Source organism: Netta rufina (assembly GCF_964035555.1).
Source record: "Netta rufina genome assembly, chromosome: 11".
Classification (NCBI taxonomy): Eukaryota; Metazoa; Chordata; class Aves; order Anseriformes; family Anatidae; genus Netta; species Netta rufina.
Genome location: NC_140134.1, coordinates 6,208,096 through 6,230,273, shown reverse-complemented (window position 1 = coordinate 6,230,273; position 22,178 = coordinate 6,208,096). Strand labels below are relative to the sequence as shown.

Here is a 22,178-nt window from a genome sequence, read left to right as displayed (position 1 = left end):
TCATGGAAAGGGCTCCATCTCTTTCTTCTGGCACAGGCTGTGACTGTTCTCCAGTCAGGGGCAGCAGGTTATCAAGCAGGTAGCTAATTCCATGGGCTTAAATACCATCTAGTAAGAAATACCACATAGTAAGGTTTGCATCTACAGACATCTTGCCCTTCCACAGCTGTTAGACAAGACAAGTTAGACACAGTGCAAACCTAAATTTTAATCTCCTGATGAGTAACCTGACTTCCCTGATGTACTTCTTATCCAACATGCTACTTCAGTATTCAAATAGGTAAATTACTTTATTGCTAACTGGGTTAAATCTACCTTACCTTTTTATTCTCTCATGTGAAGAACTTGGAATATTTGTCAGTAAGGGCAGAAGTAAATGTAATTAGGAGGGAAATCACTGCATCCAGATTCACTGTTACATGGTCCGTATCAGTCCTCTATCAAGCTCTGTACTATAAATGCTCCTTCTAGCAGAAAAGTTCCTTGATCTCTTCTTTCTGCAAAGAACAATTTCCAATGCCAGGTTTCCACTCTGGCAAGACTACCTCATCAAAATGATTCAAGTTTGGTAAGCCTTCTAAATGCACATAGACTTAGTTTTAAGTGCATGCTAGAGGTTTGATTAATTAACACCATTGGTAATCCAAAGCCAAGATATAACACCACCCAGTAAGTTGAATGCCAGATCTCATTTTTGTTAAATTCCAGAACCTGCTTCTCTCTGAGATCTTTCCCCCTAAAGCCCTAAGCCCCTAAGTTAAAAAAAAAAAAAAAAAAAAAAAAAAAAAAAAAAAAAAGGGAAAAGGAAAGGGTAGAAGAAAGACAATTTCTCTGGGAAGGAACAGCTTACTTTTAAATAAAATTTAGAAAGATGTAAGAAAACCAATGCAGTTTAAACCTGCAGTCACATCTTCACAGATTTTTATCTGTATGTAACATTTTCACTTACCATACCGACTGTGCTCAGCAATTTTTGTTCAGAAATGGCCATGTGTCACAGCATGCTGCAGAACTACAGCAGCTGAATATTTAAACAGGTTTTCCCTTCAAATATTTTTTAAAAAACAAACATTTAACATGCACCCAGTCCCTAAAAGAGATAGCGCCTGTAATGACTAACAGATTACAGTTTATTTCCTTAGGAATCCACTTGGTCAGTTGTCTAGTAGTTCTGTAATTTCTATTATTGTCAGTAGAAAAGTCCCTTTAAACATGGCACTTACTGGCATTAGGATAACAATTAGGATAACATTATATACAACAGAGTTATATGGTGTTTAACCATATCGGAGAGAAGTTATTCTCAGGATTTATGCAAGTCTATCCAAGTAAGTTGAGTAAAGCTAGAGCAATGCTCCTGGTTTGCATATCTGCCCAACATCCCCCTCCCCGACCTTTCCTTACCATGGGACCTTAAGCCCGCTATCACATCCTTATATTAGCTTCCAAGTAGCAACAATGCTTAACAAATTTTTGACACTGAAAAAAGCAACAGACTCCTGAATACAGAGAACTGCTGTAGCATTCATGGTTTGCAGGAACTGTGAAACCTGAGGCTCTCCCCACTATGAATTTATTTTATTTCACTTGTCCATTTCACATTTGCTCCCTTCCAGGAGAGCCGAAGTTGGAGGGATGTCAGCTACAGAAACTGGCACTTTCCCTTACCACCCAGAGATGTGCTTGGAACAGACATGCAGGACTTCAGGTCAGAAGTGTGGGGGAAGCACAGGAAGCAGCACAAGCTGCTGCAAACAGCACAGCATATGACACTCCCAGTTAGAGTGGTATCAAACATCGGCATTTATAACCAAGAAATCAGTTAAACTACTGGAGGCTTTAAAGTATTACTGCCTTCCAAGTCCTTTGCAGACAGTAAGCCACAAAGCAAAAAGAAAAAAAAAACACAACAGGTCGTACACACATACACAAACCACAAGCAAAGCACCTATTTCCTCACACCTTTTACCACTTCCAGAAGGTGCACAGCATGGATCACCTGGTGAAGTCCGATTATAGTACACAAACCCTAAATTTTGATAGACTCTTGTCAGCCATCAGCAACACGGCCAGCTACCTGCCATGCCCCTCAGGGCTGAGGGAACAGTGTGAGGTTTTGCCCTGGTGTTCACTCTGCTACTCTCATCTTGCCACTGCCAGAGATGAGGACCAACAGGCAGTTCCTGCTGCACAGTAAGCTTCAGAAGGAAACTTTAAAAACATGGCCACAGGGTTAATTACAGCAATTTCAAAACTAACTGACAAAGTTACCTTTACATTTGTTTTTAACCAACTTACCTTTACATTTTTTTATTCATTGGTCACTCTAAGCATAAGCTGTACTTCCTGCCTTCTTCCCCAAGTTAACGCAGGCCCATTCTTGCCCTAGAGCAGCATGCAAACGTGTAGAAGTTTTTTTCCTCACTTTTAGTTTCCTTTATCACTTCTTCAGTAACAAAATATGACAATTGTGCTTGTAGATACTCAGATTCTGTTTTGGACCTCTTCTCTGCATTTTACACAGGAAGAACAGTTACTTAGTCACTGATGAACAGCTGTATGTGCTAAAACCCTGTTTCACAGGGATTTGAAATGATCTGCAAGTGTTTCAAGCTTAAAATAGAACAGCACCATTGCTTTCCACCAAACCAAACATATTTTAATCTTCGTCAAAGCTGAGTTTCAGGACAGATTCTGTGATAGGATTCTTCAGTGTCACTGGAACATGAACCATTCGCCATAGAGTTAAGTAGTCTGCAGCATTCAAGCTAATAGAAAAGTTTGGGAAAAATATTTGCATGTGTGCGCTCTGCTTCATGTGCTCTCAGTAATACTACATGTATTTGTTCTCCAATACTTGCTGCTCACGGGGTCATAATGAACCATTCATTTGAATATGATGAAAAAATCATTTTTACACATTCACCTGACCTTGCCAAAGTATTGAGCTAGTTACCAGAGAACCTTGTACTTACCATAACACCAGCTCTCCCTGGGACTTCTAAAATAGTCACAGAAGTATCTAATGACTTAGATACTAAGAAAGCATTTCTTTTGGATGTGCTTAGCATCTTTTATTCTCCAAACCTGCACGGCTTTGCGTTCTCTCATCTGGTCCAGGTTACATTACAGCAGAGAATATCCAGCCAGACCCTAGCCCTTGCTGATATGCTTCATCTAATCCATGGTGGCAGGAAAAGAAAAAGGACAATTACAACTGTTTATGTATAGACAAATTCTCATTATTACTTTCCCATATATACACACACACTTTTTATTTTTTAAATCAAGAACCTAAGCCAGAGATAAAAACAGTGGCACCGTATCCATAGAGCACCTGTGTTGTGCTCACTTCTTCACTGATGACACGATTTCAGATTGACAGTATTGAAAGCTTCTATACAATCCTCAGGGCTGAAGCTTCTTGGTACATAGCTGAGACACGTAGGAAGAGTCAGGAGACAGTTAAGTTCATGTTAAATAGTATATAAAGAACAATAAATTGTAAATGTCCCACATGAACTTACTCCTGCACAGCCTAGCCTATGTAAAATAGGTAAAGAATGTCATCTCTCTTGCAAGATTTCAAAAAAAATCAGTATATTAAAACAAAGTGCTTTAGGAAATGGATTTATAATGGCCATGCTTTAACCTCAAAGTATTAGCTTTTAAAGTCAAGGAAAACGTGTATGTGGTTTACATTAGCCACTTACATAAATGTTCCTACTCATCTATCACTAAGTAGGAAAGACAATAACAATTCAATTGAGAAGATGCTTAGCAGTAGAGAATTGCCATGTTTTAGAACAGCAAACTTACTCTATTTACAAAAGGACAGCAGAGCAAAGCCTGTCACCATTTTTTTCCTTCATTTCAGTAGACAGACATGGACCTACACTTTCAAGAGAACAGAAAGATTATCTCAATAATTACAGTAAAAGCTACTCAGGATGGTTATACCTCAGAGCATGCTAGACTCATGATGTTGAAGAACCAAGTTTCACCATTGTTAACAGTCCATACAGCATAACTTCAGTGTTCCTAACATCCTCTGGCTGACTCCTTTTGTAGTGTTTCACACACTTTTTTTTTTATTAAGCTCTGAACTGGAAAAGAACACTGAAAGTTTAGCATCAGAATTTCCTCCAAGATCCTTTGCATGCCATTTTGGAAACTTTCTTTCTGTGGTTTCAATAAATGATACCCCTACATATTAAGACAAATGAAATATGCTATCCTAACATGGATAGGTTCTGTGCAATTCAAGTTTTTTCTCTGTTCTGAAAAGTTGAGATAGAAGCTATCAGTAGTAGTAGCAGCAGTGAATGCCTCTTCTTGGATAAGTCATGCCTGAGACACAAAACTCACTACCTGGTCAGGAGAAGTAGAGAACAAACAGTTATGCACTGTTTCTCAGCATTATTTGAAATCACATTGAGAATTTACTTTGTCTTATAGAACAGGATTAGCTTACTATGTTGTCACTGAGTGCTTCAAATAGGACTCATCATGGGATTCTATAGGAGTATCTCTAATATTTTACAGCTAGACCGTGTAAATGGACATACTAGAACACTACCAAACCATTTGGAAGAATGGGTGTAGTAACTAAACGAGCACCAACACAGTGACTCCAGGGACCCATCCACCACTCCTCCTCATGTCGAGTATTTCCAATGGATCCACACTGGCAAACACAATCCAGATCCGCTCTGGAGTTCATCATTTCAGGAGCCCTTCTGTAGAGTACAACAACTTCACATATGAACATATGGCAGAATCCAGCTAGCCACTTAGGCTGGAAATGAAAACTCATTTTGTTGTGTTCACATAAATGCATTTCAGAAACAATAAGGTACTAGAATCTCCTTTATTATTTTAAAAACAGTTTTATTCTGTATATTTAGAAATGTGTAATTTTAATAACTGCAGAGAAAAAAATCAGCCACACCTGAATAGCTAATAACTCATTAACAGAATGCAGTGGTATATTATCTAAACAGTAGTAGTGCCAATGTGCCGTAATAAATTGTCTATTAGTAAAAAAATACATTTCAGGGCACATAGTACAGCATCCTTACGACAAATTACAGTAGGGATACTTTTCAAGAATTTAATCAAAGTAGAGAATTCCGACTTATATTCTTTAAATGCAGCACTTAAAAAGGTAACAACTTTGTGCATTTTTAAAAAATGTCCTTGTTTGTATATTGTAGAAATGCTGCTTTATTGCTGCAGATGTCAAAGTTCAAGGCTCAAAAGGTATGAGAATACAAAGATATCCTTAAGAAACTTTGTTTGTTTTTATATATATTTATATATATAAAAAGGTAAAGCTTATAAAAGTTAATTTACAAACCAAGAACAAAAGTGGTATGCACGCATTATATACAAGCCGTCTATAACATCTATAAATTTTTCAAATGCATAGCAGAAAACATACCATCATTTTCTTCTGGCTCTCTTCTGACTGATGAACAAACAGTACTCATTCTCTAAACCAAATTCACAATTTTTTTTTGTTCCTCTCTTTCCCCAGTCTCTCATGATATATTATCTAGGTAAGCACAAAAGCCATACAAACTAAATACAGAGAACTATGAGAGCTAAGACTATTAAAAACATGAGGGTAAGGCATCCCTGCTGGTTAATAGGTTTGTAATAATGTGGTTAATTTACAGATCCACAGAGGCAACTGAACCATAGTCACCCACATGCTTTTCCCCCTCCCCCGTTCTTATGACAACGTTTCCGCATACAATAGGTAGATAGATGTGTTTGTATTGGCCTCTCAGAGAGAAACATCTAAACTGTGCTACCAAAGTTGACTGCCATTTCGCTGGACACGTACATGGAAAGTCATTTAAAAACTAGAGACCAAAATGTAGTCTTGTGGATTACAAAACACACAGTACTAAAACTGCAGGCCAAATTCTGTGGTTTTGCAAGTGGAGAACGAACCAAATTCAGTTCCTCTGCATATAGTCCCATTGGTACTTTAAGTTTTTAAACTATGAAATACTAGTAGTGTCCTTTAGAACAAAAGCAAAAAGAATAAACAAAATAACAACCAACAAACCAAAGCATACAGAACCTGCAAGAACCCTACCTTGTTCCCACTGTACACTCCCTGCTTGTGGCATGTATTGTGACCATGGTTCAAAGAGTGTACTTGCTAAACCATTGTTAGTTAAAGCAAGATGCTTAAATACTAAGATCCATTATCACTTATAGAACAGTTAATACTTGATAGAGTGGTTCAGTTTATATGTAAGGTCCATCTCAGTTTCACATTATTTACTCAGTCAGCTAACTTAATATTTAGAAGTGGTCAATTAGGACTGAGACACAGTTTGCTCCAACAAGATAGTTTGGATCCCCAGGAAGAGACTTGTTCTGCCAGGTTTTGGGGTCACCTGTGGGAGGAAAACACAATGCTGGTGTTTAGTATCTGCTGTCAAACAGTGCACATCTTGAAACAACCAAGCTTTTGGATAGGAGTTCTGAATCAACATGTCTTTTTCCCCTTCAACTTACAGCTGGTACATGACTATTTTATTTTAAACTCATTTGCATACAATACAGGATAGATCAGATGTATTTAACATTTCCTGAGTGTCAGTCACAGCATCTGCTTAGAACAAGACATTTTACTCTGCAGCACCACCATAGAGCTCTCCCTTTCAGAAGCATTAACAGTTAACCAAACACGCACTGATTCTCTCCTGAATGGCCAAGAAAAATTGGACAATTTTAAAAGCTACCATGATCAGGATGCATTTGAAGTTCCTTGGAATAATTTTGATTACAAATGAGTTGAAGTAGAAGTTACGTTGTAACTAAGCACTGAGACACTGGTAGTTTTATTTTCTAGTAGGAAAATTATTGAAGACAGAATAGAAATTATTTTGCAGCTACAGCCAGTATAGCAGTTTAAAAGCCTGAAATACTGACGTTCTAAAAAGCATTCTAAATTGCTGATATATACTTTTACAACAGAACTTCTCCACTCATGGTCAAAGGTGCTGTGTAATATTCTTTTGCAAGTGCGAGTCATCAGCTGCAACCTCACCAAACAAAGGTTACATTCCTAACTGCATACTCAACTGTCTCCTTCAACTGGAGATTTTTTTTTTCCCTTTAACCACCTAAAGCTACTACTAAATGCAACTCCTACAGAAAAAGTATCATCGTGCCACTATGGTAGAATAAAGAAAAATGCACTCAAGTTCTCTGTTAAGCCTTCTAGATAAATGGCATTCAAAGACCTCTCTAGAAAAATGTGCAACAAGTTGGAGAACCCAGCCACATATACTGTATACACCGCAGACCTCTGCATTAAATGAGACTGATGTAAATTCCACATAACTTTCTTGAACTCATGAAAACAACATGAAGTACACAATGCACTGAGTGATGGCAACATCTGATGTACAGACAAGAAGTACAAGTGGCCTGTGTAGTCAGAATACAAACAGGTTTACTGCAGCCAGCCAAAACTGCTTATTTCAGTTAAGAAGCTTATTAATGCTGGAGGATTTTTCATTTTATAGATGCAGGAAGTTCCACTCAGTCTCAAAACTCACAAGATGCATTACATTAGTAGAAAGGTAGAACAGGACTGTAGGAATCCTCTTTTCCAGCCTTTCCTCTGAAATATATAGTGAGGATGAGACTGTAGTCACTGCAACCTCTAGCTGCTGACAATGTTTTTCCCATAATTACATAGAACTGCTTTGAAAAAGTTACCCTTCAGTATTTTGTTCTAATACGTTATAGTCGGTGTGACCATAAAGGCTTTCTATTTTAATTCCAGAATCATTCAAGCATTTGAAGGGGTTTAACTATAAAACATCAGTATATGAGGCTTCAGTGTAGCAGAAAGGATGTTAGTAAGTGCAAATGAATGTCATTTTTAGGACAGAACATGGATACATTCAGAAAAGATGAGGCAGAACAGACGACTGAAGAGAGGAAAAACCCCCAGAGTTCTATAAACTGTTACTATAAAGCCACCTGAAAAATCAGAGTCCCATAAGCAACTACTTAAAAAGAGAGAAAACAATTATTTATTTAAGACACAGTATGGTCTACTTACATATCATAAGACAGAATTGCCTAATTTTAAAGTTTGTCTCAAAAGAGCAATGTTATGATATACATCCCATTTCCGATTAACAGAATGTGGTGTTATATTTACAATACAGAAAGTGTTCGCATTTAAATATACACGCTCTTGCTCTCACACTCAGATGTGCACACACTCACACACCCCACCCCACTTTAGAAAGGGAGAAAAATGTCTCAGTAACTTCAGTTATTGTTTAGATCATTTGAGTCCTCTCCCTTCACTTCAAGTAAGTTCATGAACAGGTGCTATTAGTTACAAAAAATCTTGTCAGTTTTGTACATCAGTGTCATATCTTTAGGGACCCTAACATTTATGCATCTGTGTATTAACGCAGCCGTGTACACATTGTTAAATCGATGCATGCAACACATGCATATATTATCTTATAAAAACTAAAAATTATTGCCATTAATACCTCTAGGTTACTGAATCCCCGTCAAGGAGATTGATGCTTTAATCTTTCAAAGCATCAGTGCTTTGGTGTTGACAGTGATAGATACATTAGTGACAGAAGATATGCATACATGGTGGCTTAAATGCTGTATACAGAAGTACATTGTTCAGTCGTTACTTAGATCATATGTACATAGTAATGGTTCATGTCCTCCACCATAAGTTTTGAAGGTAGCTGAATAAAACCTTAAGACTTTTTTCCCCCACGCAAATGTGCAAACTTTTTTGGTTTAGTTTTGTTTTCAAGTCTTTGTAACCTCATAGCCATTTCATGAAATTGCTTGAAATTTGCCCGGAATTCGAGCACAGGCTTCTAAATGACAATTTCAGCCAATGCATTTTCTCTCTGTTCCCAGAAAGCCACAGTGAGGTAAAATGAACAGGTAAATAAAATTGCAACCTAGTTGCAACTTTTACTATCCACCAGAAACTTCTGGATAAAAGGCGGTAGAGGAAAAATAGGCAGAAGCAAGCAAGAAAAGTCTTGTGTAAAATCCAGCTACATTAGAATGAATTGTAAATGCTTTTACTGAAACACTACAGTTTTCTTAAATGACCCAATTGTTAGCATCAACTTGCACACATGGAAACAGTTAACAAGCATTAAGTCATGATTTATGAGCATGCAGATTAAGATTTGCCAGAGACCTATATGGTTAATTAAGCAACAGACAAACACCAGTTATGTTACAAAGGCCAATCAGAGGTACATAATCATTTCCTCTCAATTTTAGTGCGATATCATTTCAAGTGTATTCAGCTGTAGCAGTCCTCAAGAAAGAAGACAGAATAGAAAAATACGATTATATTTAGGAGACTAAAGATATTACTCTGTTTTTCTGCTGTCAAACATGGTTTTAGCAATGAATTTGCACCATGAGTAAATGTAAGAAAGACATCTGTAATGAAAGTGAAATGGGAGAGTTTGACACAAATACAATGATCAAGTCCTTTATATTATACAGCATCACCTTTAGCCAAATTAACTTAAATTATACGATAGCACCCAAAAGCCCCAAAAGGACAGAGGGAGGACAGCATACCCGACGAGGAGTCGGAGGATTTTAGAGCAAAAGACCAACCATCAGGGGTCATAGACGCACAATGTGGCAGGCGCAGCTCCACTGGCTTCAGGAATTTTAGTCCATGAGGCCCGCACATTACCAAGGGGCTAAGAAGTGTTTCACCTACAGTTAAGAGAAAAAAAACTGCTTACCATTCTTCTCAAAATAAGTTCAGACTACTACGTAATTACATTGTAGAGCTACTCAATTTTACAGAGAAATACCATCATTTTGACCTGTCAGTAAAGAACAACACTTCCCGAAGTTGTTCCTTGTTGTCCCTTTCAGGGCACTGAAGTGACTTTTCCATGATACATATGACAACCTCAAGATCTACATCAGAAGAAACAAATCCTCAAATCTGTAAGCAGCCTTGTTCTAGCTGCTTGTTCTGTAATGGCTCATGATGTTCTTCCTACTCGTATGGATTTATGGCACACTGAGCTGGAAGAAGCCTCCTGCAGCTGAAAAGCTTATGACCCCTTATCCTAAGAGTCAAAAGGCAGAACATCAAAACGTGTAGGCCTATTTTTAGTTTAAAATTCCAAACAAAACGTAACATATTCCTCAGCCAAATAATCTTATGTTTGAATTATAAAGTAACTGCATATTTATTGCAAATAATACTTCATTTGTACATTTATGAAGTTAAACCCTTTACTACTTTACTCAAATTAATAAATTAATCTGGCAGGGCAGAATTTCATACATATTTAAGTATTGGCGTGAACAAAAGACTACAGGAAAATCAATCACTCAAATACGACATACTACTCAACTTCCATTATTAAGGCAGTCAGGAATATACTGTGATTTATATGAAAAATCAAGATTTTTTTTTTTTTTTTAAACATGAAGCTGTTTTTCTTTATACAAATTTTAAAAAATATTTTGAACTGCTGAATATTTTCGGGTGTTGAAATAAATTAAATATTCTCCAGTTACAATTTAGGGCCTCTATCTTGCTTCCAACTTCCAATATCAAGCAGAATATTTTTTTGCCTTCTAATTCCCGTTTCTGAGGTGTATATTCTGTACCTACATGTAGAAATACATTAAATGCCTTCGAGTATATGAACATATTTTCATATTCTATTTTGCTGTTGTCACAAAATAATTAATATTAAGTAACAGAACAACTTGCAGTGACTGTTCTTACCTTTCTCTTTGTCCAAAGGTGGAAGTATACTGTTGTCTCTGCAGACTTTGAAATATATTTCTTGCTCTATTCCCTCTGGAATGGCTCCTTGTGGTATAATAATACTAACTCCAGTCTCTATGGAGCTCAATACACCACCATTGCTGTTAAATACACCTCTTGCTGTGGCTACAACAGTGTGTCCATCTTCTTCCTCCTCATCCTCTAGTGCTGAAGGGCTGAATTATAAAACAGAGATGAAGCCTAGCAGTTTTATCAGTATTTCTTCCTGCAAGTCAGTGGCACACTTCCCTCCAACTAATTTTATTAGTGCATATTCTAGTAGTAGTATTCTAGTATTGATTTCAGAAGAGTAACTGTGTCCCATACTCAATTGTGTACAATGCCTAAGATCCAAGTAGTTCAATTTCTGCCAAGAGAAGAGGACATTTTCACAAAAAGAAAACAAAAAATGAAGTATAGAACACTGGAAATGTCCAGAAAGTAGTTAGAGCAAAACTTTGGACCACTTGAATCTTATGTTTGCAAACGCTCACCTCTGGGATTATACTGAAACAGCTTGTCCCCTGCTACAGAATTCAGCTTAGTAAAAACAAAGGTATTATACATCCAAAGATCTTTTTCCTCCCCAAATTCTATTATGACTTTACTAACATAACAAGTAATAACGCTTATTCAAGCCCCATTGAGCCTTCTTTCAGCTTTAAGGAAGTAGAAACTTAACAGCTGCAAGACATACTTGGAAAACAAAGCCCTTAAAAGTACACAGATTTTTCCAGGTTGTCAGGATATAACTAGAGATACAGAATATTATCTTATCCAATAGCTAGTCTGAACAGATTTCAGCCTGCAAAAGTATTCTAATCAAGGAAGCCAGTATTTCTGCAGTCTGCAACTGCACAGCATTAAAAACATTCCTCAAGTGTGTATGAGCAAATATGATTTGTTCTTCTACTACATTTCTGAGTTACTTAAACAGCAAATAAGATGAAGTGTGATTTATTCATTATTATTTAGAAATCAGGATAATAAAACTTTGGAAAAGATTATTCATCTAAGAACTCAGCAAGAGTTTGCAGTTAGAGTACTATAATTTACTGTTGACATAATTCTTAAAGCTCAAATGTGTTAGGAAAATGCTAGGTGCTTTTAAAGCAGTTAATATTTGGTCTTAACGTATAGAGAACCATGATGAAACTGCTGAACTGATGGTTTCTTTTTATAATTACTTTTGAAATATCTTGTATACAAGTGTACCAAGAACTTTTTCTCTAAGCACACTGAGAAAATACAAGTTGGTGCAACAGCTATCCTTAGGAATTAACTGTCTTCTAGAAACAAATTAGAAAGACAAGTCATTATTATCTACCAGAGGATTTATAATTATAATATGGGAATTGGGAAAGAAATCATATAATTTTTTAGTGATAGGATGCAAAATGACACAAACATTGGACATACGTTAAATATCTTTGCAAATGTTCTTCGATTACACGATTTTAGAATCATAGTTTCAATCTTCCACCTATCTTGGTTTACGGACTCACATCAACAGAAGTTGGAAGCATTGGAAAGCACAAGAAAAAATAAGCTGTATGGTTTCACATATTAAGTTGTGTAGACATACTAGTGGAAACAAAAACCAAGAAGCTTACCTTACAGGAATGGCTTTAGGCACAGCATTAACATTATTTGGTTGATATTTAGGCTTGTCGACCTGTACAGTGAAGGTATCCATTCCACTGTCAAATTCAGGAGGCTGCGATGAGCTGTGTGCTTTCAAAACTGGTTGAGGAGAATTTGGAGACTTGGATGGCAACTCTGGTTTATGTTGAGCTTCATTTGGCAAGAGATTATGGTTGAATTTAGGACTTTCAAACTTACGCTCAAAGGGCCTTGCAGCACTAGTGTAAGGTTTTGTTGTAAAGCGGTTGTAAGAAGGAGTGACTGTTTTCTGAATCTGTTCAGTTCCATTAACAGGGCCTTTATCAGGGAAGCTTTTCTGAGGATAGAAAGTGGACTGCACAGTGTCCTCTCTAGAGGATCTGAAAATGGCTGGCTTATTCTGAGGTGGAGGAGGGTCAGAGACAGAGTTAACTGCAATAAAAATAAAAACACCAGAACTTGTCAAAAATGATCAAGAATTTCTTGTCACATACACTAGACCTAGGGAGACCATTTATTCTATTCCTGATTTATTATCTAAAATACGTATGTGTAGGTTCAGTTCTTAGATCTTCTATCCCATTTCATACATTCCAGCAAATCATCTTACATGGCACTAAAGAGATACATGGTAGATAAAATGGGATAGTATTTAATAAAACAGTTAGACTGATTTATACTATGAAAAAAGAGAAAACCATTATTAAAAAACTATTGTGCACTCACACGGAACTGCAAAATTCAACTGGACTGGGCATTCCTCTTAAGGATGCCAAAAGGGAACATTCATGACTAAAGAATTCTCATCCAAAAGCACTGAGAAAGACATCTTTAAGTACTGAAAACTTTATTTCATTTTTGCTGAGACCACTTAGTATGGAAGAGAGAGTTATAGTTACTAATGACACCTAGAAGTTAGTGTTTCAGACAAGATCCTCAAATCATTCAATAAAATTCAACTTCAATATAGTAGTAAGTTATTTCCAGAAATAATTATTCCAAATATAAGTTAAATGGAAACATAGCTACCAGTGTGGACATACTGAAGCATCCACACAAGCACCTGAGAAATGATACTTATACGTTAGGCAAGTTAGCCTTCTAATTGCTCACCTTCAGAAAGGGCAGGCTTGTGATGGGCTGGGAGAGACAGGACAGGACTGTTAATTGACTGAGGTTGTGTGTACTGTACTGAAGGAGCAGGAGGAGGAGTTGTGACTTGAGGGACTGGCTCATAGCGCTTTTCACCAACAGATCTATCCATTGATTCTGCATCAGTTGTCTTCCCCCTGTTGAAATAAAGGAAAGAAACATTTGATGGTTCAGTTTCCTCAGGGCTCTGAGCTTCTGCTACAGTTTTCTTCTATGATCACCTCATTTCCATCTCTTCCTATAAACATTAAAACACTTCTTATCTTGTCTCAAGTATAGAAACATCCATTGATAAGCACAAGAGATTTCAAGACAACATTGAATTTTAAGATTAGTAACACAAACCATGGCAAACAAAAGGCAGATGACATTTCAGGTGTATTTGCATGATTACCTACAGATGTTCACTTTTCAGATTTGTTTAGGGTTATTTTCAATTTTTAGAAGTGTTTTCTATTTTCAAAACAATATAAATCAACTTTTTTGGGGGGTTGGTGAATTGTTTTTGAAAAGCATAATTAGCCAGAAGAAGGATGGGTTCTAGTATAACTTTTCTAAATACACCTAGTATTTGAACAATGCCATCTTAATTAGAAATGCAGTCAGCTTAAGCTTCACTAGCTTTATGTGCATAATGTAGATAACTTTAAAAATCTTATTTTCAAAATATTTCTTGCTCATACTAGAAATATGGTTCCAAAAGAGTTTCTTTCATGAAATGAAAGTTTTCACAAAGACTTTTAATTTTGGACTTCAGTACATTGCACTAACTTTCAGAATTCATGTGTTGAAATTTTAAGTGCACATAATGCCTGTGATGAAATGTAACAGTGAGAGGACACCTGAAAACATCCTCACATCAACAACAGTCTTACCACTTGATGTTCCTTTTCAAGTAGTCATAGCTAGTGTAAGAGCCAAGAAATCTAGGTGATGGCAAAGCAAACAGCAATAGAAGAATGAAAGAAAAACGGTCATTCTATCTTAAGCACATTATTTCTTCACACTTTTTAATGTTAAGTCCTAGCAGTTCTCATACGACAAGGTTCTTTCAACAATGAAAATATTTTTAACAGTGATGTTTCTGATAATACTTTTACCATATGCATATGTACAATCATCGCCTACTATATTTAATGTGAGATTGTCAGTGCATTAGGCACTGAGTGCCTCACAATGACAGATGCTGAAAATAAGAATGAGATCACACTAAGCTATTTGTTCAGATCCATACAAACAAACCGTTATTTGATGTATTGAAGAAGTGAGCAAAACAAATCTAAAATGCTAACAATCTCTTGTTTATGGGCCACCTCTCGTGTCTCAACATACCAAACCAGCCACTTTCTGTATATTACAGATCATGTTCTGAGGGTACACTCATAGCAAGTATTTAAATAGCTCTATTGGCTCAAATAGCAAAGACCACACCCTAAAATGCTTCTGATCATGTTTAACAATTCCTGAAGAAACGTCTTAAGTGTTTAAGCACACTTGGAGAGACAGAGAAGAGAACGATAAGCTGTCCTTTGCTCCATTTTTAGCATTTAACTTGCTTTTATGTAAAATCCATTTTACATTAGGACAGCTTTCCATCATCCCTTCACTTTCTGTACACCCATAAAAACTTAACAGGCAACAATTCTCAATAGTCACAGTCTTAATACTTCAGAGGAGAATGTTATGAAACTAAGAAGAGGGCTGAGCAACTTTTCAAAGTCTGCTTCAAGACCACGTGAATGTGATGCTCAGTAAACTGAACAGCATTGGTATGAGCAAGTCTTTAAAAATCAGTGTTGGAAAAATAGCAGCACAATTTAAATCTGCTTTAGAAACTCCTTTTCACATAGATTTTTATATAAAGCAATTTATCCAGTAACATAAATTAGATCTGTTCACTGCTATCTTCATTCCAGGTGGGTAGTAGCTGCCTTCCCTAAAAACTGCCCACCTGCAATGACTGCTTCTCAGAGAGGAATATTAACCTGCAGAAAGAAAGACATGAATAAAACCCGCAAAAGCCAAAAGTCACTCTCTACACCTTTTGGAGCTGCTTGCCAGCTTCCCAAGGAAATGAAAAAAAAAGAAGGCAGCAGGCAGCATATGGCTGTACATTTTGATGGCGAGAGCATAAGAGACAGCAGTGATAACACAAACTCAACCACAAGAGCTTGATACAATACAAAGCATGTTCTTCTGTTGCACGCTCCTTGACTAGGGGCTAGCCACAACTTCAACAGCATTGTTAAGAATCTGTATGTAACAAAACACGTCTACAATAAAACTCTTGTAGCTTTTGAGTGTATAAATGAAGTTCTTGTAATTGAAGTTGTGCTATTTCTGAAGCCATTTCCTACTCTATTTATTTATCAACAAAATTATCACTTCTAATTAGAATCATTACTTCTTTACTGAACAGTAACCAACTTTCATAACTTAATGTTTAACAATATTTTTAACTGAAAAAAATAGTATCTGTCCTCAGTACCCACAATGCATCATATGGATTATATGTTATATGGCCTATATAGGAATAAGCAATGGCGTAATCAGCAGTTTCTGCTGAACCATTTGAATTTAGTCCCAAGTTTATTTTTAATCAAGTTCACTCACAGAATAGCAATCTCTATAGAAAATCACTAGGAAGAAAGAAAAAAAAAAAACACAAGGAAATAACAGGGTATAAAATGGAAGTTGGGTAAAGAGGATAGTCCTAAATATGAACTCTTTCTCAAGTCAGTTATTTTGTTTCTCAACACGCACACTACAGCATGCTTCTGGAAACAGTTCTGTCAAGCTGTGGTCTTTTAAGTTTATTTCCACTTACTTCCATTAATATTTTCATCTTTTGTCTGTTTGCAGTAGACTACCCTTGATAAATTTTCTTTCCCATGCCTGTCCATTTCCATTAAGGATTACATTCTTCCATTAAGGAAGAAATTTACATATTTTTGTCCCAACATATGCAACTGTATCGAACTTAAAAACAGTACTATTTTATTTCTCTGTGCCATTTAGATGTCACCTTTCTGTAAGTACAAGTCCTAAAGTTCAAGTATAACTCACAACAACCCCAAAAGTGAGCAAAGAATAAAGATGTCACGATAGTCAGAAGTGGTAGGCAGAAGTATGGAACAATCCCTCCCAGCTCTTAGCTGTTCTGCAGCAAACAACTCCGTCGCTGCATTTATTGCTCACATTCTCCATTGCGTTTGACAACAATGCAGAGAGTAAGGACAACTTGCAGATTCAGATTGAGGAATTCTACCAACTTCACAATTACTTGCTATAAGCTAACACGCTCTGGTGCTTACCGATCCAAATGGACCTTCTATGGGGTAACATTTGGTAAGTGGGAACAAGTTTGAACACTACAGCAATACACTGAGGCCAGCCAAGATTCTTTTTTTCAGGCCCCTTCCTATGATGTCTAAATAGCGAGTCAAATAGGCTCTAATCTTCCTGTCAGGAGACTCAGGACAAATGAAAAAGAATAAATAACATCCTCAACTAAGAATCAAAACTGGTTACAGATTACTACATACATTCATTACTGAGCATAAAAAAAAGGTTAAATAAGAAAGTTTCCATGTGGAGACTTCCTGATTAGAAAGAACTGCCAACTCCTTTAAAACCTATCAAGCTCTTTGAAAGATTTTTCTCTGTGAACTGAGAATATGAAAGATACTGTAGATAACAGACCATCTTACAGAAACGGGAACAGGATTCCTAGCTCAAATCCTTTAAGACAAGCATTGAAACACAGTGTATTGAGTACACACAAGACAGCTTGAACATACAGTCACAGTATAAAAGTTGAGCAAGCTAGCTTATTATTTTACTCCAAAGATCTCATCTACATTTAGCTTGCCAGACTTTCTGCTTGATCTGAATAGTATAAAATTTCAAGTAGAAGTGCAACCAAAGCCTTAAAAAAAAAACAAAAAAAAACACAACTGACTTCCAGCCTTCATGCAGCAAGCCATGATAGCTTTCCACATGAACAGCTACAAACATAGTATTATGGTTTGAACTGAACTGAATTATGAAAGTTTGAGAAACTGTACAAAGTATTCAGCTTATGCAAGGCAACCAGTCCTCTACCTGAGCTAAATCTGAACTATGAGCTTTCACACAACTTTTGTATCAAAATGTTCCAAGTCAAGGAAACAGAACAATACAGGAAGCAGATGTTTCCATCAACAGATTAAATTCTGGCTCCAACAATGTTCCCAAAAGGCTCAGTTTCCTAATGTCAAACACTGCTGGTGTGTAGAAGCCTGTCTGCAGAAAAAAATGCATGCAAAACTGGAACAAACTAACCTCTGCTTTGAAAGACATTTGAGCACTCACTATTAGTTACACTAAAGAAATACTTTGCAGGCTGTTAAAAGAGAAGTAACTCTTTGAAGATCTCAAAAACTAAATGATTCACTTCATTTACCAAGAAAAGTTATGTTTTCATACTAAAGCTACATCTAAAGAGAGAAACTGACTTTGCAAATACAAAGTTTCTATTAGGTACCACAAACCCCTCGAATTCTATTAGCAGCAGAATTTCAGTTTTAGTCCTATATGCCTCCCTTTTCCCCTTTCAAATTAAAAAGGAAATAAACCCCACAAACTTACTTAGAATAATTGGAGAAATTCAGCTGATTTTGTGAATGTATTGGTTTGGTGGTCTCAGAATGATGGCTGGCAGGAACCTGTGCAGACGGCTTATTTTCAAAACTCCTCCGATCGAAGTACGAGAGCTGCTTTCGGTAATACTCTTCATCTTCTTCAGGATCATAATGATTTGAACGCACAATATCTTCAGGTGGCTTCACTTGAGGTCTCTGTGGTTCTGGGGCCCTAATGAGGAAGAATACACAGTTTGCCTCACACAGCTGAACAAGCACAAGTATGTGAACCAAAATTCTGTTTTGTAACCCAACCAGTAATAAATCAGGACATAAATCTTAAAATTGCATGCAATACCTTTTTAACCTGTACTGTCTTGAAATATGATAGCTGTGATGTAGCATAAAGAAAGTCCTTATCTTTTATCCTACCTTTTCCCTTACGCTTTACTTCTCCCTCTTCTCAGGAATCATGTCCATGTCAACTGACTTTATGCCCTGAGTTACTATTGACACAGAAACTAGACTGACACACTCCAGCTCTCCACTCTGCAGTTTACAGTTTGAACCATTAAGTTGTGTTGTCTGAAGACTCCAAACTTGTATTGAAAACTCTTTAATTATCAGTTGTGCATCTACCTGTAAGTTGTTTTGTCATGTTCATAATGGCTTTGAGAAGTTGGTTTTGGACCACTCATGGTTGTGAGTGTAGGCTTCGGTGCTAGTTCTGGAGGCTGTAAAGAGAAGCACAGCATATTTTCTTAGATTCTATGATCTGAAAGATGAAGAACCTCTGAGTAAGAAAACTAACAATGCTCTTAAAATTTCCCACACGTTAAATCAGAATTAAAGACTAACAAAAACTAATGGGGAAATCTTCAGCATGGCAAGATCCTCTTTAATTTTCAGCTTCTGCTTTTAAAACAAACTTCAGTTACGTTGCTGTTCCACAAGCAATGAAGTTTTCTTTCCAAGACAGTATTTTATTACTTGCAATACAGTCTCATTAGTAAAAAGCAGGAATTAGAAAATAAACACATGCCAAAACATATATAACTTACCTTGACAGCTGATGTATCACTGGGGTCCTTCATTTTTTCTAGAGATGGTGATCTTCTTCTTTCAAATATCTTAACCCTACTTCGCACAGACTGTGGTTTCATGGCTGGATCTTCCTCCTCCTCCACTAGAGATGGCGGTGTAGGCAGTGGTTTACTGTTAGAAGGCAAAACTTCTGGTTTGGTTTGCGATGAAGGGGGAGGAGGAAGAGGAACACCTGAAGTGCTATGAGAAGGCTCAAATTGTCCTGCCTTGGCATTATAAGCTTGAGGAGGACCTTGTTCATAGCCCCTCACATGTGGATCAAAGTACTGCTTCGGTTCAGGAGATCGAGATATGGCTGACTGGTATGGCTGGGCTTCTTGTTTATATCTACCATGCGTGTCATATCCAACAGTATGTTGATCTTCGTATCGCACCTGCGGTAAGCTGAAGTTTTTGGGTGCATGCTCGTAGCGAGGTCTGCCATCATACGTCATCTGAGGGGGTTCCTCAAAACGGGGTTGTGCTGGGTAATAACCGCGTTCTGTGCTCTCTTCTGTGTTTTGTCTAGAATCAAGATCCCTAGGAGGCTGGTTTTCGTAAGCTGTTCTTGGTTGATTGTAGGGCTGTTTTTCATCATAATATGCCCAGTGCTCCTCATAGGGAGGCACGCGATCATCATAATGTAGTCGAGGGTCATAACCACGAGAAAACTGATCTACATAGTTTGTAGAATCATACCTATATGACTGTTCGTACTCCCTACTTGGCTGTTTTTCTGCATACTGAGTCTGGGATTCATACATCAGATTTGGGTCTCTTTCCTGTCTCTGTACTGGGTGACTAATTGCTGGCTGTTTTAAGACATAGCTTTGTCTGGATGCTTCTTCGTTAATATATGGATCCTTTCGGTATACCTGTTAAGTAGAGAAACAAATTTTTCATTTTAAAATAAGAGTAAGCGGAGCCAAACTTTATTGAAAGCGTGAAATTTTAAACCAATTATTTTAAAACTCATTTTAAATATTGGCTTTAATTTTGCTTAGAAGTTGAACAATTTGATGCAGTTGTCAGCAATCACAGGAAGCTTTGATTCAAGAGATCCTTTCCAGTCCTATCCTTGAGGAAAAGCATATGTGTAGACTAAAATGGGAAGCCAAAAGAGAACTCTCACATATCTGTGTTTTGTTGTTGCATTTTGCTCTTTTGTCATTCCCCCCCTCTTTTTCTTTTTTGCATAGGGGAGGTCAGGACAGGGAAATTCAAGAAGTAAACTGATTTATGTGTTAAAGTTAATTCAAGCATTGCTGTAGAGGTATTTAAAGTCACCTAATATAACAGGTTTGTCTTCATGATCGAGTATTTCAAAAAGTACTATTATTTTAGGGAAATTTTTCATCAAGTCCTCATTAACAAAAAGCAGAGCATTGACAAGCTGAAACAGTTGCATGTGAAATAAAATCAAAATACAGAATGCATCCCTAATTTAAAAGGTCATCTTTTGAGAAGTGGAAAGTGTATAGTTTGAAGCCATGCACACAAAACATTAGATGATGCTTAGAAATTTAGATGCACTGTTTTGTAACCTGCATAATCTCCTAGAGTAAAAAAAAAAAAAAAAAAAAAAAAAAAAAAGAAGGAACTCTCTAAATAATGGCAAAACAGAAAAAAAATCATGTGCTAGCTTGATGTATAGCAGGAAATCAGCGCAACAATGTGGCACAGGTACCTTTGCTGGATCTATATGCGGCGATAAAGATGATGGCTCTTGATCTCTTAGCACTACATGAGCTCCCTCAGTACTTGATGTTCTTAAGGGGCCCGCTTGTGGTTGGTAAGAGTTGTAAGGAGCAGCAGTAGGCTCCTCCAGTCTGACATTAGTTAGGTTTACATTAGCATTTACTGCAGAAGTTGATGAGGTTGCAGGGTTTGATTCAGGCGACGGGGAAAGGTAAGGGACTGCAGGTGAGGCTTCTGCTTTCTGTGAAGTGTTTAAAATATTTTAAATATACTGCTATCGAATCACTGTATGACTTTTTTTGATTTATATGAAAGTAATTTAACTTGATGCTTTGATCAACTCAGCTACATGTAGAATGAAGTGTACTGAAAGTATCATGCACTACCACTTCCAGACATTCATTATGCTGAACATTAAAAAAGCAAAACATTAAAACAAAGTAGAATGGTACTTGATTCCCCTTCCTGTCAAAGGGAATCACTAACACACGTAGTGCAAGATGATTGTCCAATTCATTGCAACACACTGTTGTTGACAAATTCTTGTATGTAGTTAACACTGGTAAGGAGACTATAAAGATAGCAAGTTTGCTTGAACAAGAAAACTACTTGAAGTAAATGTACAGTGGTCAGCATATAAAATCACTTTCTTACCGGTTGAGAAGCAGTTGTTTTAAATCCTGAAGAATCTATTCTGAGATTTGGCTGAGGCTGAGCTTGAGATGCATAACTAGGGTAATTTTGACTTTCATGATGCATTCCAGAAGAATCCTCTCTAACAGGTTCAGAAGAACGTGTAATAGCAGATTCAGGAGGAGTCCCAACCTCATCATTCAGAGTTTCATCCAGTTCTTGGTCTGTATAAGCACCACCTTCTGTATCTGTGTCTTCATAGTCAGATGTATGTCTACTGTCTGTACTGTACATGGAATATTCACTACCAGGAGCTGAGAGGTAAGAAAGGCGGTCATCGTGTAAATCAAGGTCATCACTTGTAGCACCATCTGCCTGCATCACAACAAAATTACAGAGCACATGTTTATTGAAATGCGTTTCACATTAAGCTTTAAATTGCAAGATAAAAGGCTAAGAGATTTTTTTGGTGAAAAATTAAGAAATAAACAAATGGAATACACCTATCTTGTTCTGAT

General features: G+C 36.9%; 1 protein-coding gene across 6 annotated transcripts in view; it reads right to left on the bottom strand.

Annotated features, from left to right (window-relative positions):
• Positions 1 to 4,869: 4,869 nt before the first annotated feature.
• TJP1 (tight junction protein 1) overlaps positions 4,870 to 22,178 on the bottom strand; it is a 78,795-nt gene continuing 61,486 nt past the window's right edge. For 3 of the 6 annotated variants that reach the window (XM_084293368.1, XM_084293369.1, XM_084293370.1), the window contains exons 19-28: positions 21,682 to 22,035; positions 21,017 to 21,268; positions 19,308 to 20,204; positions 18,886 to 18,980; positions 18,254 to 18,478; positions 13,586 to 13,761; positions 12,463 to 12,904; positions 10,808 to 11,025; positions 9,628 to 9,771; positions 4,870 to 6,416 (exon numbers count right to left, since the gene is read on the bottom strand). In XM_084293368.1, coding sequence (XP_084149494.1) covers positions 6,322 to 6,416; positions 9,628 to 9,771; positions 10,808 to 11,025; positions 12,463 to 12,904; positions 13,586 to 13,761; positions 18,254 to 18,478; positions 18,886 to 18,980; positions 19,308 to 20,204; positions 21,017 to 21,268; positions 21,682 to 22,035 — 2,898 coding nt within the window. In that variant the 3' untranslated portion in view covers positions 4,870 to 6,321. The remainder of the gene's footprint in view (positions 6,417 to 9,627; positions 9,772 to 10,807; positions 11,026 to 12,462; positions 12,905 to 13,585; positions 13,762 to 18,253; positions 18,479 to 18,885; positions 18,981 to 19,307; positions 20,205 to 21,016; positions 21,269 to 21,681; positions 22,036 to 22,178) is intronic. The other 3 variants (XM_084293371.1, XM_084293372.1, XM_084293373.1) reach the window with 3 other exon arrangements.